Here is an 18,147-nt window from a genome sequence, read left to right as displayed (position 1 = left end):
CGGGCTCTCTGCTCAGCGGAGAGCCTGCTTCCCTTCCTCTCTCTCTGCCTGCCTCTCTTGTGATTTCTCTCTGTCAAATAAATAAAATAAAATCTTAAAAAAAAAAAAAAAAAAAAAGATTCCCTCAGCTTGACCAAACTGTAAACGGGCTTCTTTCTGGCTTTAGGTCCTTGATCTCTATATTCTTAGACTGCTGGGTTTACACAAGTGTCACTGGAAATTTTTTCTCTTTCCCTTTCACATGTAAATTTTTTAAAAAACCTCTGGCCAGTTCTACAACCCAGGAATGTCTTTCCCAAGGACCTTCAAGCCATCTCTTTGAAATGTAATCACCAAGGAAAGTAGTAGAGAAATATGCCTCTGGATTTGGAATAATTCAACTTGTAGGTTGTATCCCATTAGTGAACTTTCCCCTGAACTCCTTCGGTACCTTCCCAGCTACTCACTCCAGCCATAAAAATCTTGCCCTTGGGCTGGATGGAATCAAGTTCAGACCTCTATCCCATGTTGCAACAGCCTTGAATAAAGTCTTCCTTGCCTGTTTGACACTGTCCAGTGAAATTTTTGCTGTGCAAGTCACAGCATTGGTTAAGCTTCCGAATCAGAACAAAAGAACATTAGTAAAAACTAAGGTAATCCAAGTAAATGACTTATTCAAGGTTACTGCGATACGGGAAAGCGGTCTGAACACAATTCCATTGAGATACAGGGTAGAAGGATTTTTGAGGCTGGGATGAGTAGGTGGGAAAGGTCTGGAGAACTTCGAGGCAGGGAGGGGTGAGGGTTGGCTGATGGGTATGTCCTGTACATTGAGTTATTCTGAATTTGCCAGTGTATTTACCTTGCTCGATGGTTACATTTCAAAGAGATGGCTCCCAGATCTTTGAGAAAGAAAAAAGAAAGTTAAGATACACAAACCCAGATAATACCAATAAAAAAAAACAACAACCCTATATCCTTTTGCCCTTTACACAAACATGGGCCTCTGTGAATCTTATCCAGGTTTATTTCCAGAACCTGGCACATGATAAGTACTCAGTGTATATTTATTGGTTGAATCACACAGCTGAAGGAGAATTTAATTGCTATGTAGTTTAATTTCAAGCTAGGTTTCTACCTCCTTTGCAAACACAGCTGCGAGATTGCCTATAGACTTGTATTTTCCCAGTGGCCAGGTCATCACGAACTCCTCAGAAGTACTTTGGGGATTCACACAAACTTGTAGGTGTAACTCTAGTGTTACAACTTTGGTGCAACTCTAGTTCTCTGAACCATGAGTGGGCAAGGAAGACCAATCCCTTTATCCTATGTCTTTCTTCCTACTCTAGAAAGCACCCCAGGCAAGCTGGAGCATCTTCAAGGTCACAGGAAATGCCAGGACCCTCATGGAGAATGGGGGAGGTGGCTAGCTGATTTGGGGATGAAGGTTCTTGCAACATGGTCAGGAATATACTGAATGAACCAGGACTGGGCTACCCCAATGTCTACAGCATTGGCTCCTGGCTTATGCCTGCTAATTAATTGCCTTCTTAATGGGTTCCTCTGAGGATCTTATGAGACATAAAAATAAATGCTCATTTTGGACTCTTAAAAGCCACCTTTGAGGTGTTTCACTAGATTATCATTAATAGAAATTATTCAGTGGTGATGTTACATAAAACCCCAGCCACTGCCCTTAGAGCTTTCTGTATTAATTCACATCCAATAAACTGTGATCATATCTTTCATTAGAACTGTTACTAAATACATTTCTATTCAGGGCATCTCCCTGAAATGGAAATATTTCCCTAAAAATTAATTTTCTTGATACACATGCGTAGGCTTATTAATGTGCACTTAGAATAGACTTACTTTCTCATTTCTCTGGAAGGAACACAAAGAAAGTAATGCTGGTGAATTTGCATCTCACATGATCTCAAGTGTGCCAGGATGTGCACTCCAGCACAAAATTTCAGAGTAAGTGGCATCTCACAGATCCTCTGATTCGTGTTAGGAAAATGTCACTAACGTCTGCACGTGTCTTCACACTTTACAGAGCATTTTAACCTGACTTTTCTCATCACCTCTCCCTCCCCACCATAATTCTCCTGTAGGATGGTATTATTATGTACTCCGATTTAGTGGTGAGCACACTGGCCTCAGAATGCTAGAAGACCGGGCAAATTCTTATAGCCAGTAATGGTCCCGTTACCGTGGCACTTAAATAACCCTTCCTGGTTGAATGTCCATGCTTCTCTGTGGTTTATCTCTACAATCCCATTCCCTCACTCTCTTCACAGTCCCCTTGATGTTCACATCTGCAGATGCCCTATGCTCTTACTTGCCTGGGCTACTCTCCCACCTAGCTAACTCTTAATCATATCCTCCAGGTTTCAGCCAGCAGCTTAGAGGACACCTTCCCTACTTCTGCTCACCCATACCAATGCTGGGCCAGTGGTCCATCTGCCTAAGAGTAGAGACCTGGACTGTCTCCTTCATCATCTCGTCCTCAAAGCTTATGAGTCACAGGTGCTCGACAAAAAGTTGCTAAGTAACAAATGAGAATGAGAGGTAAAGCCAGGACTGGCATCTCTGCCCTCAAGTGCAGTCCTCCAGCCACCATACTCCCTCCTATAATTAACAAAATGACAAGAACAACAAAAATGACTTCGGAGGTGTGACTTCTTCGGAGAGTAATATACCTACTGTTGCCTCCGCATAATGCAAATACAGTAAAATTTCAGCACTGTGGACTCCATTAATTAAGGATGCAAATGCTTGGCCAGGGGCTGGGCTGGCTTGTACCTTTGGAGTGTTTATTTATAAAAGAGATTGCTAAGCACATTAGTACATTAGCAGTGTAAACAAGATCACCAGGGAAATGGCAGAAGATACTTAAGAGAACAAAGTGCTTGGAGTCACTTTGGAAGCACCCATTATGAACAAACAATCACTGTGCTAATTACAATTGCTCTGCTAATTACAATTACTGTGCTAATTACAATCTATCCTTATCTGTTCCCTAGGTTCCCTATGGACTTTTCCTTCTGAGCACTTAGACTAGTCTGAGTTACTGCCTGCATTTTAGTATAATGAAATGGTACTTCTTTAAAAATTGTCTCTGCTTTAAGATGGCTTGATGGTTTCGATAGGCTTCCCCCTCCTGGAAAAAAGGACAGAGTCAGGGATTCTGAAGCCAGAAAACTAAAAACCACACCACAAAAAGAGGGGAAGGAGAAGCGAGAGAAGAGAAATGAACCTGGTTGGCTCTGTTGCTTTAGCAACTTTTGCAGACGAGACACGCATTTTTAGGTTAGTTGGAGAACACTCAAAATGTGCAATGTGTAATTTGTTTTCCTCATAAAATGACCACATTTGGTATATTTAGAGATGTGAACATTGAGAATAATTTTGCTTTTTAAATTAAATCTTTTACTATAATTAGGGAGAGAGATTAGAGAGGCCTTGTTGAAAAATGGATTGCAATTCCCTGCTCCCCACATGCAAAAAGTAAAAAACATCTTTCCCCAGGTCTTAATTTTACTATTTTCTTTCTGTCCCTAATTATACTAATAAGTGTCGACGGTATGAGATTTTTGTCCAAGCACTTAAGAATAATAAAGCTTCACTCAGGCCAGTGTCCCTTCCCAAATGGATTTCTCACTACTTTTTGGGGCGTCTGTCTTCGACCTATGCCCTGATGCTGACTGCTGCCCAGCCTTCCGCTGCATCCAACGATGGAGGAATTGCAGTGTGGCAAACAGGAGGCTCTAATCAGGGCACTCAACCATGGCTTCAGGACACTGGACTCAGGATAAATGTCTCCTCTCCCACTGGGACTGATGCTCAGAGTATCCCATAACCATCATTAAGCAGAGACGATGGATGGATGGATGGATGGATGGATGGATGGATGGATGGAGAAAGTAAGTTGTGCTACATTATGCCCAAGGGGCCTGTTGGATGACAGGGCAGAACTGTCTCCCTGACTGCTACAAATCCAAAATACAGGCTCTGTGCTTGATTGGTCTGGAAAGAGGCACCTCTGTGACTGCATAGCCTTTAAGTGCCACTGGCGTTGGACTTGGTTCTCACTGTCCAACAGGCAAATGGAGAAGTAACAATCCTCCATTTTCAGGCCTCAACTGGGCTCACATCTCACGAAAAGTTTAGTTGCACACCTAGCTATACAAAGATAGTCTTCCGACCCAAGAACTCATTTGAAAAGCAGAGTCTCAGGTCTTATCTGCAACCCACTGAACCAGAGCTTGTATTTTAGCAGGATTCCGTGGCACTTTGTATGCATATTAGAGACTGAGAATCACTAGTATATTTCATGTATATTGTGCCCTGGCTATAAGCAGACATAGGGAAAAGTCCTACCTTCAGATAGGGTTTTTGTATAGAATAATGATGATGAGCCATTACTTGCTTTCCTGCTCTTTGAGGATCATATGGTTTGAGCCATATGTACAGGCATTTGCACACATTATCTAGAGGCTATAGAGTAGAGACGAGGGCAGCCTGTGGCTCTCAGCTCTCGGCTCTGTCACGTATTAGCTGTATAATCTTGGATGCCATTCGTCACCTCTCTGAGTTTTAGTTCTCTCGTGTAAAAAGTATGGCAGTCAGCCTGTTCTGTCCAAATGTATCATGGGAGAAATACCTGCCTATGCCCCTTAAAGTCCGGCTTTGCAAAGGAAAGAAAAAATAGTTTTACATTATCAATCATACATAAGGATATTGGGAAATTTAACAGAAGAAAAAGTAGTTGCTGAGCAAGACTGATGGGCAGACCATAGGACGTACGGGCTAATCTTCATTGTGTTTGGATGGATATCCTTTCCTACAGGTCAGGGTCACTTCTAAGATAGTTGTTACATATTTTTAATATTAACACTGACACGTTCCACACTTCTAAAACTTTTGGACATAAGCCCCTGGTCCATTATCAAATTCTATAGTCATGAGCATCTAAATCCCACAGTCCTGATCAGATATATTTCCCTGTAGGTCATTTATACAGAAACAAAAGGGCTACAATACAGGATACATATGATACGACACATGAGCAAGACTATGTCTGCCCAAAAGAAGGTGACCTTGAGCTGCTGCCTATTCCACACTATTGGCTGAGCTGTCCACCTCCCATAGACACACAGAGCATGAATGGCTGTGTTTCTGACCCTACTCTAGGCATTTCACCAAAGCAACACATTCACCAAAACACGTTGGTTGGAATAAGTTATGAGGATGATGATAACCCTTTGAGGATATTTTAAGGTTTAAAGCCCACTTTATAGTTGAAGATCTTGAGGTTTGTAGAGGTTAAGCGCTTTGCCCCAAACCACACAGCTATGATATGGCAGATTTGGGATTTAGACCTCATTATTTTACAGGGAAGCAGCCTGGCACCTTGTGTTGGGTCCCAGCTAGAAACTGGATCAAGTTCTTGCAGAATCATGCACATGGGGCTGGTCTTTTCAGTAAGATTCCTCCCAGTTATTGATTCGGCAGCCCCCATGGCACCTGGGTCCTGCTTGTCTGATGAGAACAGGGATAGAACAGGTGCCAATCTCATTTAATCATCACAAAACCATTGAGAAGTGGGTATGGTCATTATTCCCAATGTAGAGATGAGAAAACTGAGGCTTAATGCATGAATGTGCCCAAGCTAGGATCAGATTCTAGAGCCTAATATCTTAGACATCAGGCCAATATATCCTCAAATTTCTAGATAATGTGAGTTACCTGGGAATATGAAGACAACTCACTTACCCAGGCCCCTTATCTGGGAGGAAAAATAGAAAAAAAGATTGGTAAATCTTGGTGCGGCCCCAGGTGAGTCTTATGGTCGGGTGAGTAGGAATGGCCTCACTAATCCCATGGCCATGGGGGTTGAGTAGAAAGAGGCTGTATTCCTTAGTCTTCACCCAAGCTCTGCCTTAATCTTAATTTATAGAAAAGGCAACAGAAATCAGGAGAGAATGACCAAGGGTGATCCAATAGGAAGAGGCAGAACAGGTATAGAAACTCAGCTTTTTGGATTTCAGGACTTATGGTACATGGGGAACACTGGCCTTAACTCCCTCAGAGTATGTCCAAAAACCTTGGAAAACTGGAGATAACAAAGGGAAATTCTTCTCCAGCCAGCCCAGAGTCAGAGCCCCAGGGAAAATCATCCCTTAACTCCTCTGATCTAGCCCCTAATTTCTGTCCTCAGTACACTTCCAAGGTCTCATGAGTTGATCCCCCAGAGAAGGTAGCATACAGCTATGTCTCCAGGTGGCAAGTTGAGGATTTTGTCAAGAGTTGGGATATCACCGCACAGAAAGGCTTGGGAATCACCTTGCAAATCAGAAGCTAATTCCACTTGTAATTAATGATCTCTCCACCACTGGCCTCCTTTGTTTTCTCTTGTTATAATAAAATCATGGTGTATCCCAAAACACCCAGACCTGAAAATGCAGAAAAACAGGTTCCAGTCCTGGCTCTACTATTAATTCTTTATGTAACCTTGACCTTAATGTTGCCATCTCTATAGTGTGGGAATTGGATCATAAGTTTCTAAGCCTTGAGAGTGGATATAGTGCAGCCCAACAGACTGGGATTTATAAGTTAAAACTTATTCACTTATTAGTTATATGATTTTACGTAATTCATTTAAATACTGTTAAAACACAGGCATCTCATCTACCAAAGGGGGATGTAGAAACTGCTCTCCAAGGTTCATCCATCTACAAAGTCTATGATTCTTTGGGAGTTGAATGAAAGAAATGGTAGAGAAGAGACTAGAAGGTATTACTACATTCCTAGAGGTGGTGATGAAAAAAGGCTAGGATCCCAAAAGGTACACTACTAGATGGGCTTTGTTATTAGACTTGAGATTTATCACGTGATAGCTATACAACTATTGGGCTAGTTGGCTCAACATCTCTGTACCTCAATGCAGTAAATCATATTGACGTCCCACATATTTCTGGGTCTTTTCAGCCCCTGATAGGAGTTTCATGTCCCTGCTCAACACTTTGAGGGCTACTGTGACCACAGGACTGGACATGACCAGCAGAATCTGAGCAGAATGTCATCCCTAGGAGGAAGGGATGAGAGCCAAATTTTGTTCCCATTACCAGAGTGTTCACGGGAGCACATGAAGACGGTGCTTCTGTCAGCCCAGACTCCCAAATGCCAGAATGAACGGGACCCCTGCAATTCTATGCAGGGCATTCGGTAGGGGCACGAACAAATGCATTCTGGATGATACATTCCTTTCTTTTTTTAGAAAACCAAGTTGTTAAGGGCCATTTTGTGGTAGATGTTGGGAAGATTGGATGAGAATATTAAAGTATGTGAAACAGGACCTGGCACATAACAAAAATGCACATGGCTAAATGCAGAGGACAAGAGAAAGAGGGAGAAAGGAGGGAAGGGAAGGATCCAGAAGCAGCATGTATCATTAATCATCACTAGAAAAATAACTGTGGAGGCCACTTAATAAGATGTGACTCAGGACCCTCTACTGGGAAACAAGTGGGTGCCACTAACAAAAGCCAGCTTTTCTCAAATCCTTAAAGAGAACCCTTCTGTCTCACCAGGCGTGGGTTGGTGGTGCCTCATCCTGAAATCCCACATCTTATCCCAAACTCTCCTCGTACCCTGTACAATATGCACATCTGATAAGTGGACCAAATTGAAAGCGCCTTAGCTCTAGCAAATCTTCCATGAGCTCCCCATGCTCTTTGGAGGTCATCCTTGAAGGCCTATGGGAAACAGCCACTAGTGGCAGAACCATTCTTATTTTCAATGAGGCTTTTGCAAAATCTACAACCGTCATTCGCTGAGCCCTTATTCCTAACAAACTTCTCCTCACTGTGATTTCTGAGACTCTGGGCTCAATAAGAGCTCTTGACTGATGTTTATCTAAATCCACACAATCTATAACCAAAGTTGACCTCTTTTTCTTACAGGAATTAAGTAGGGTGGATGAGGATGGGGGAGGGAAGGAAATGAAAAACAAATAAAACATCAAATACCACCAACCTTTGATAAGTTTCTCTCACTCTGGCGGTCTTTACCAAGCCCCTCACTGATGGAGAGCTAGGAGGAGGGAATTCTATTGGTGACCTTGTGTGAGTCCTTAAGACCAATACAGTGCATGGAAAGGGATTAGAACCAGCAAGGCTTGACATTGCTTCCTGGGTTTAGGGGTCATTCGGAAATGAGATCTTTGACTCTTTTTGTTTGTATAGAACCCGAGTGTTTCACAAAGTTTTATGTCCACTCATGCCCCTCTGATTAGGAAACTGATTCTTAATCAAGGGGTCTCTCCAGACACCAGGTTCTTAAAACAACTTCCACCCATCCTGGGAATAACTTCTGTTGTAACTTGAGGGTGAGGGTCTCTCCTTCACACCTTCCCATCTCCCCCACCTTTTCTCTCTGCTTGGCCACTCTGACAACTTGTCTTTATCACACTTGCCCCACCTCTGCCTTTCTGTATGGCCTCCCAGTGCGTACCACATTTAATTTTCATACACAGCAGATAAGTCTCAGGCCCACCAGGGTCCTAAGCATCACCCCATGCTCATCTCTCAGGGGCAGAATGCAGCCTACACATGGCCACGTGAGAAGGTGACCGCTGATGGCATCAATTTCCTGCAGAATCATGTACTCAAGGGGTGGCTCTTGCCTAAGCTCCCCCCTTAATTAAGAACCTGTCATCCTGGGCGCCTGGGTGGCTCAGTGGGTTAAAGCCTCTGCCTTCAGCTCAGGTCATGATCCCAGGGTCCTGGGATCGAGCCCCGCATGGGGCTCTCTGCTCAGCAGGGAGCCTGCTTCCCTTCCTCTCTCTCTGTCTGCTTCTCTGCCTACCTGTAATCTCTGTCTGTCAAATAAATAAATAAAATCTTAAAAAAAAAAAAAAAAAGAACCTGTCATCCCCCTATGGCACCTATATCCTCCCTTTCTGTGGACCACATGATGTTAAAGGGAGATGAAGAAGTGATATACATCCCTTATAACAGAACTAGAAACCACAGAACCCTGGTTTGAGAGTCACAGACTCTAACTTTGAGTCTCAGAGGGGCCCCAGATCATGGTGAGCACGGGATAAGTTATATCCCTCTCTGGGTCTCAGTTTCTCCATGTGTACAATAAGGGGTTATGTCTGTGCTGATTGTTAAATGCTAGTCCAATTTAGATACTTGTAATGGGAGGCCCTTAGTAGAATAGAAATCCAGGCTGCTCTTTTGGGGATTGGAAAGAGGAAATGAAAATGAAAAGCACACCTGTCTTCTACCTGCTATTGGTAGGTGGGAGGCTTGAGGTGGGGGCAGGGAAGAGAACACAGCAGAGTGGTGGCTGTCACACAGGAGACTCTAGCTGGTAGGTACAGTTTGAAATCCCAGGCCAGGCAGTTGTCAGGAAATGCGGCATATGGCAGGACGGCTGGTGGGGAGCCTGTTGGCTACTCTGGAGGGTTGGACCGAAGATTACTTGGAGGAGAGAGAGAAAAGGAACAAAGGAGAGGCGAGAAATGACAACTGCCTTTGATACTGAAACATTTGCAGGCCTGCCTTCTGGAACTTGGAGGACAAAGGAGCAGCAGCCTCCTCCTGGTCTGAGGCTCTGTGAGGGAGACTTGAAAGAGATAAATTTAGATTCATCAGAAGCCACTCACCTTCCCACCATGGGAAGTCAACTGCCTTGGCATGTGGCTCCAGGAGGTGACATAGTCTAAGGATGGAAATTATTGTAAAGAAAGTTTAACTGAAGCCAAGGATGAGAGAGCTTACGTGAAATGGGCCACTCGAACACAATGGTAGTCTGGGGAGCTCCCTAAATCTTGAGGCTGTTGTCAAAAGAGACTGTGGTCTGTTCACTATACTCTTTTCAATGAGCAAATCAGGGCAGACACAGACCCTGGCTATTTAGAAACAACCCAATATTGAAGGGTTGGGAATAATGAGCAGAGTGTCTGAGCCAGAATGAGGATTCGTAATGGGGCTAAATTCTCTATGAGTCTGGGGACTCCCAGGCCAGCCTTTACAGCACCATGCTCTCTCTTAATGACCAGTTTTTTGGGAGTAGAAGGGCAAGCATGCTGGGATCTGATCTGAGGGTATGAGCTAGCTCTGCAATGACTTGTTTTGTGACCTTGACCAAGTCCCTTCCCCATATGTAAATGAGATCAGGGATCCCATGACTCTCCTTCAGAATCTAGCATCTTACTATGCAGTTTGGATCCTTCCTTTGGACCAAGCTAATCTTCACATGAGAGAATGAGAACAACAAGTACATCTGATCACTTATAATATATATGCCGGCCAGTCTGAGAGCTGCTGTGAGGGCCAGAATCTCATAAAACTCTTCTTTTTAAACAGGAGACAATGCCTCTCTGCCTGCTTGTGATCTCTCTCTCTCTCTGTGTCAAATAAATAAATAAATAAATAAATTATCTTTAAAAAAAAAAAAAAAAACAGGAGGCAATATGGGGTGCCTGGGTGGCTCAGTTGGTTAAGCGTCTGCCTCTGGCTCAGGTCATGATCTCAGGGTCCTGGGATGGAGCCCTTCGTTGGGCTCCCTACTCAGTGGGGAATCTGCTTCTCCCTCTCCCACTGTCCCTGATCATACTCTCTCTCTTGCTCTCTCTAATAAATAAACAAAATCTTTTTAAAATATAAACAAGCAGAAGGCAATAGTACAATGCTTGTTACCAGTGGGTCCAGATTTGGAGTCAGGTCCAGCTGGAGACCTTTCTGCTGACTCCCCACTCCTGCCTACCTGTGTCCAGGCTTCTACAAACTCCTACCAGCTCTTATCCCTCCCAAGAAACACTGTTCTTTGCTATCACTTCCAAGTCCAGTTCACAAGCCTCATCCTTTGAGAAACTCCTTATCATTCCTTCTAATTCTTTTCAAAAGGCTTTGCACAGAAATTCTTTGAAAACTACTGGAACGCCAATTTGGAAATTAAATTTTCACATATTTTTGGCAATTGTGTGTCATTGTGAGAGCCTGTAAATTTCCTTCTCAGAAACAAGGGACTCTTTCTTTCTTTCTTTCTTTCTTTCTCTTTTTTCTTTTGAATTCCACACAGCATTATGTTAGCCATCATGATGCTCAATACAGAGTTTCATGGAGCATTAAAACTACAGAAAGTCAGCATTGTGGTTCTCAGTATGGAGTAGTTCATCTGGATTATCCTTAAATTTCTCCCAGAGTTTTCTAGTAAAGTAGCATTCAACTGCTGTTTGAACGTCTGCGTGGCAGAAAGGAAACTCCACTGGGATTTGAAGGACTCGACTACTAACTACTAAATTGCTGTGTAGACACCAGTCGCTCTCAATACTTTCAAACCCTCCCTTGACCTTACCCTCTGCCTACCACGCTCACTGGCCATGTGAACCATGCTTCACGACTATCTCACAAAATCCCTCTCTCTCTCCGGACTGTACCCATCATCCTGGTTGAAGCCACCAGCACTTTCACATGGCTTCCACAATACAGCCCCGACTGAACCCCCATTCCACCCTGTCACAGGCAACCCTCATTGCCATTTACTTCCCATTACAGCCACCATGAGGTTGGAAAATAACAATGCAGCCACGGCACACTCCACTTCTTCAACCATTTTAAGATCTCCCATTTGCTCCTAGAATGAAGACTTGACCTGCAAGACCCCCAGGATCTGCTATTATGGACTGTTCTAGCTTTACCTCCCAGCACTCTTCCCTGACTTTCTTGACCAAAACCACACCAGACTTCTCCATTACTTAAAGTGGAACATGTTCTTTTTCTTCTTAAAACATCTGTTTCTGCTTGATACTTTCCCAAAGCTAAGTCCCATACCTAACACCGAAGTCTAGGTATTAGTTAAATAACACTTCATCTGAAAAGTAGGCTCCAAAGTCTTACTGCTTTCTAACCCAGTACGTGCACACCTACTACTCTGCTCCACTGAATTAGATCCCACTGTTAATTGTTATCTTGGAACAATAGTGTTCCTTTATTTCACAGTGCCTAGCACAAATTAAGTAAGTCCATAAGTTTACAAACACATGTGCATGTGCGCGCGCACACACACACACACACACACACACACACACTACAAAGCACCACAGGGTCTTGGGCCACTTTTATCTCACTTTTCATTGTATCTCAAGTAAGCAGCATGGCACCTGGGACATAGTGCTCAAGCAGCCTGTGATAACTATATAGGCGATGGTTTCAGGGAACTCACATTTCCATTCTTGTTCTATGAAATGGGAATTAATGAGGCATGTTGGCTTTAAAAAAAAAAAAAGAGCAAGGCTTGGGAGTTGGCCAGATTGACACCTGATTCTTTACTCTGCCTCTCACTGGATGGGGACCTTGGGAGAGTCACTTTACCTCTGATGTTGACTTCTCAGCTCTGAAATGGAGGCCATGGTGCCTCGAAGGGTTTTAATAGTGAAGCTAAAATGCTATTATCCTGGCTCTCTCACTTCCTAGAAGGGAGAGGTGGAAGAGACACTTCACACCTCCATTTCTCATCTGTATACCGGGGATGACCATAGCTCGTGCTTCCCAGGGCCACTGGGAGGATCGCTTGAATTAGTAGATGGCAAGTGCTTGGAATGCCCTCAGCTTGTGCTGAATGAATGTCATCATTATCATCATCATATTATTATTACTAAAAATACTTGGTAAAGAGCCTGACATGGAGTAATTCTTAATAAATAGCAGTCATTATTACCACTCCTACCATAAACACCACTACTATTAATTAGGTGATGGAATGGGATGATGATGATTAGAAAGAAGATATTCTTTCCCAGTTCTGACTTTCGTTGACATGATCTCAAATGCTGGGGTGAGCCCTGCTTTGTAATAATATCCTTTTACAGTTTCATGCAAAACTGTCTAAATATACAGCTTTTTTTTTTTAAAGATAATCATTTCTTATACAGGGAACAATTCTACTCAGTCTACCATCTTATGGTTCTTCAGATTTTGAGGCATGAATAAATCCAGCTCCTCCGACTCTCCCAGGGAGCCTTTCATAATGAGACTGCATGTCTAATCTTTATATAATATGGTCAACCCAGTCCCCATTCTGTTTGCTCTCATATGAGAGTAGCCTTATCTTTTAATTTCGCAGGTACCTCTGTATTTATTAACAGAGAATGAGGTCTTTGACATACTGTTGGGCAAAAAACAGCAATTTCTAAACAGCTTTACTGAGATGTGGTGTGTGTGTGTGTGTGTGTGTGTGTACATGCGCATGCATGTGTGTGTGTGTGTAGATAGAGGGAGAGAGGCATTTTAAGAATGTTCAAGAAAATGTTAATTCTGGGTATTTCTGGGTCATGGGAATTTTATTTTCTACTTCATTAAATGTCTTTATTTTTGAACTGCCTAAATAGCCTACATAAGATACTTATTTTTTAATAGACTGAAAGATTAATTTAAACATTTTAAAATTCCATTAACCATACTTACAGGATGATTTAAGACTGATTTTAAAAAATGTGGCTAGAGTTAGAAAAATGGAAGAGCAGGATAAATAAGGACTAGGTCAGTGGAAAAGGAAACTCATGGAATGAATTTTGCTGACTTCTAACACTCCGTTGGATAGGCATCAGTGAGCTGGGGAGATGCGAACCAGTCTAAAACCACTCAACTCCATGGTGCCCATGGATTCCTCCCCCTGCCCAGATTTTGGGTCAGTGATTCAACAGTGAAGTGCAAGTGTCTGCCCCATACCTAAATGTCATCTGGAAGACTTGGCCTTGATTCACATGCTGGGTCCGGTTGTTGTAACCATGCAGCATCTCTCCAAAGAGGGTGTCGTTGAATTTGGAGTCAGGTTTGAGGCATTTGGGGCCCTCGCAGACATCTGAGAGCATTAGGCAGGATTTTCCATCAGGAGCCAGCTTGTACTCCTCCACACAACTGCGTGATAAAACAGAGCCGAGAGTTAGCTCCGCATGCTGGATTGTGGGTGACCTAAAACCAAGCCTTCTTTGCCTCCAAAACAGGTCAGAGTTTAGGAATGGAGACAGCTATTCTGTCTGGAATCTATCTAGGGCCCAGGTGTCTAGAGAAAAAGCACATTAATCCTGCAAATTGGTAAATTCAGGGAAAGTCATTTATGACATTTTGGAGGAGTCGAGGGGGAAACCAAAGTGCACATCTACGCCCAAAGCAAATTTAAAAACTGTTTTCCATGAACACACAGATTTTAAAAAGCATGACAGACCAATTCACAGGGAATTATCAACTAGTTTCTCAAACCAGAATCTATTCCCAGTGTATCTGTCGACTAAGGTTGAAGACTGTAGCAAAAACAATGTTGTTATTGCCCTTGTAACTCAGAGGGGATCCTTCCAGGACCACGGACAGCTCATACAGCCTCTGCTTCTGTTCAATTAGCAATGTTAGCAGCCTCTGTTGGCCTCTAACTACCCAATCCTAACAGCAGAAGAATCCTTAACATGCCTCTGAGGCAGGAACCAAACAAGCCCTCCTCTATGGACCAAACAGGCGTCTAAGTGGAGTGTTGAAATAGCATTTGCAATCTGGGGATGTTTGCAGTGAAAAAAAGCTATCTCTTAAGCATGGGGAAGGGGAGAAAGCAGAGGTCTCGGCCCTTGAAAAATCATTCCAAAAGCTGGAATTCTTCCAATGTCTACCTGTCCATGCTCCTTCGCTAGGCACTGGGACAAGAGTATACATAATAGATAAGACACACAAGGGAATAGGCTGCTCAACTGGAAAAACTTGTATAAATGTCATCTTTGCTCCTTTGGACCTATGTGAACCCTAGCAAGTCATTTAATTTATTTGATCTTCAGTTTCCTCATCTGTAAAATAGTGTAGAAATGCCTATCCTATCTTAATTCACTAGGCAGCTACAAGGTCCTATGATACATTCACTGCAAAAAACAAGAACTCAAGGTAGTTCACAAAAAAAAAAAATTACAGTAATGGCAGCAATGATGGTGTTTCTGTTTACTGAGCATGTATTTTCCATGGGCACTTTTTATATTTATTTTGTAACCAAGAAAACAAGTAATATCATCATTCCTGCTTTACCCAGAATCAAAATGAGGAGCAAAGAAGTATAAAGCATGTCACACTGTGAGTGAGTGGCAAAGTGGCATTCAAATTCAGGTCTGTTAAGCAACAAAGGTACCTTTTTCTACTCTTTTTTTTCTAGCTCTAGTTGTTTCTGTTTGCATGACATGACCCTGGTTGGGCTGTGCCAGCTGGAGGCAATAGAAGGAAGGCAGTCTCTTATTTGCCTTTTCTCTGGGAGGTAGAGTGAAACATCTGTTGAATCTGACTGCAGAGATACTCAGGTACTCATTTGGAAGAAGGGAGAGTCTGTTTGAGATGGTTTGGGTTGAAAATATTCCTGGGTTGAAGGAGCCATTAGCTGATGTTAGAGACGTGGAACCCAACTGAAGGCAGGAAGTAAAGAGGCAGGGCTGAAATGCCGACCTAGATCACTCTTGTGAAAAGTTGTCACTCTTCCCTTGTTCCTCTCTAACCTCCAGTGTGTTACACAGGAGCACGAATTGTCTTTCTCATGACGACATCTCCTGCCCAAGTACAGTGGAAAGTTCTTGAAAGAAGGGCTGTCCTGGTACCTTCATCAAGTCTATCCCCACTTCTTTTTGCATTTGTTAACAAATGCAATTAAACGGGGCACCTGGGGGGCTCAGTGGGTTAAGCCTCTGCCTTCGGCGCAGGTCATGATCCCAGTGTCCTGGGATCGAGCCCTGCATCGGGCTCTCTGCTTTGCAGGGAGCCTGCTTCCTCCTCTCTCTCTGCCTGACTCTCTGCCTAGTTGTGATTTCTCTCTGTCAAATAAATAAACTATTTTTTAAAAATGCAATTAAACTCTCCCTTGATAAAGTTGCAGTACACATAATATGAGTTGTATGAATGGGGAGAGTAAATGGTAAGTTCTTAATAAAGTCTAGTTCCATCCATTTATCCTAGTAGGTTCCCAGGAAGTATAAGAAATGGCTTCCCGGGGCGCCTGGGTGGCTCAGTGGGTTAAGCCGCTGCCTTCAGTTCAGGTCATGATCTCAGGTCCTGGGATCGAGTCCCGCATCGGGCTCTCTGCTCAGCAGGGAGCCTGCTTCCCTCTCTCTCTCTCTGCCTGCCTCTCTATCTACCTGTGATCTCTCTCTGTCAAATAAGTAAATAAAATCTTTAAAAAAAAAAAAAGAAAAGGCTTCCCAAAGTAGAGCTTTCTCTCTCTCTTCACACACACACACGTATCCCTGTGAATACCTACTTTTGTTTTAAATGATTAAACATTACCTAAGTCTATAGAGTGAAATGTGGAAGTTCTTCATTTCCACTCTATACATATTCTCACTTCCTATTTCAGTAGTCATCATTACTTTTATAGATTCTTCTAGAGTTTTTTCCATGCATTTAGAAATACAATATCATGTATAAAATAAATATATTATACATAAATTTTTCATAATAAACTCATAAGTGCACCATATGTTGCTGTAAGATATGCATTTGTACCCAATACTATTTCTTAGAGATCTCTTCAAATCAGTATTCATATAGGTCTACCTTTTTGCTGGTTATTTGGCATTGCAGAGTGTAAGTGTACCATAATGCTTTTAGCTGATCTTTATGGATGGACATTTTGGTGGCTTATAGCTGTTTGTTATTGCAAATGGTGTCATAATGAAGATCTTCATGCCTACATCATTGTGTACATGTGTGTGTTTCTATAACAAAATCTTAGAAGAGGGATTGCTGGGTCAGTGGTTCATGAATTTAACAATTTTGGTAGGTCTCCTGAATAGATGTCTGTAGAGTCTCTACCAGTTCACAACCCTATCACTGATAAATGGGAGAGCCCACTTCCCCGTATCTTTCATGGTAATTATTATCAATCTCGGATGGGAAAAATAACTCATTTTAAAAACTATTCATTCATTCATTCATTCATTCATTTATTTATTTATTTATTTATCGGAGTTCGGGGCAGAGACAGAGGGAGAGGGAGATTCCCAAGCTAACTTCATGCTGAGATGTGGGGCTCGATTCCAGGACCCTAAGATCATGACCTGAGCTGAAATCAAGTGTCGGGTGATCAACTAGCTGAGGCATCCAGGCACACCAACTCATTTTTCATTTCGGTTTGCATTTTCCTGATTAGTGCTGAGGTTCACCGTCTTTTCGTCTCACAGGTCATCTATTTCTTCTTCTGTAGCTTGTCCATCCACATGCTTTGACCATTTTTTCCATTGTCATACTTGTCTTTTTCCTCATTGGCTTGTATATGCTTTGCATATTTTCTTGGTAGTTATCCTTTGCCTGCCATATATATTGAAATTTTCTTCTAGTCTGTGCTTGTAATTTAATCTTACTTTTGATGCCTTATAACCTTTCTGTCCTGGCCCTTTATTGCTTCTGAATTTGCATCAATGCTTAGGAAGCCACGAGATGATAAAACACATTTCTGTATATTATTCTCATTACAAAAAAAAAATGTTTTTTCATCTTTGATTATTTGACCTGCATGGATTTAATTTTGTACATGGCGGGAGTGGTTATTTTTAAAATAGTAACCATTACCTGAAGGTGCCCTCTGGTTCACTAACTAATGTAAAATGCTCTTTTGTCATATACTAAATCACTATGTATACCATATATACAGGGTTGGAATTTTTCCTACTTAGTTGTTTGTATATTTCTGCAATAATTCTATACTCCTTGAATTATTGTAGCTTTATAGCATCGTTTGCATATAGTAAAGTAAGTTTCCTCCCCATCATGAAGACTGATTTTCTATCTCAAAACCTCCTCACTCTTCTAAACTATTTTTCCCTTCAAATGAATTTTGGAGTTAACTTGTCAAATTCCATATAAAACCCAAGTGGAATTTTGGGTGGTATTGTATTGTATTGGTAGACCAATTTGGGGGAAGGTATAAATTTAAGAGATATAAACATTGAGAGTCAGCTCTGTGCTGGGCACTGCCACCAGCCGAGGCAGAGATGTGTTCTATTCACCATGCTGGGTCCTCCTCCTGTATATGCACCGTAGCCTCTGCATCCAAGCTTCCCTTGCAGTGGTGGGATCCCACGTGATGGGATTCTGAATAATGAAATCTGTGCTGATGTGATATGTTGCTGCTAGACTC

General features: G+C 42.4%; 1 protein-coding gene across 3 annotated transcripts in view; it reads right to left on the bottom strand.

Moving 5' to 3' along the window:
- ASTN2 (astrotactin 2) overlaps nt 1–18,147 on the bottom strand; it is an 875,241-nt gene that overhangs the window by 297,267 nt on the left and 559,827 nt on the right. For all 3 annotated transcript variants that reach the window (XM_046023052.1, XM_046023053.1, XM_046023054.1), the window contains one exon: nt 13,725–13,913. In XM_046023052.1, the coding sequence (XP_045879008.1) occupies nt 13,725–13,913 (189 nt within the window). The remainder of the gene's footprint in view (nt 1–13,724; nt 13,914–18,147) is intronic.

This window comes from Meles meles, chromosome 11 (assembly GCF_922984935.1).
Source record: "Meles meles chromosome 11, mMelMel3.1 paternal haplotype, whole genome shotgun sequence".
In the NCBI taxonomy this organism is placed as follows: domain Eukaryota; kingdom Metazoa; phylum Chordata; class Mammalia; order Carnivora; family Mustelidae; genus Meles; species Meles meles.
Note: the sequence above shows the minus strand (reverse complement) of the source record. Positions and strands in the feature narration are given on the sequence as shown.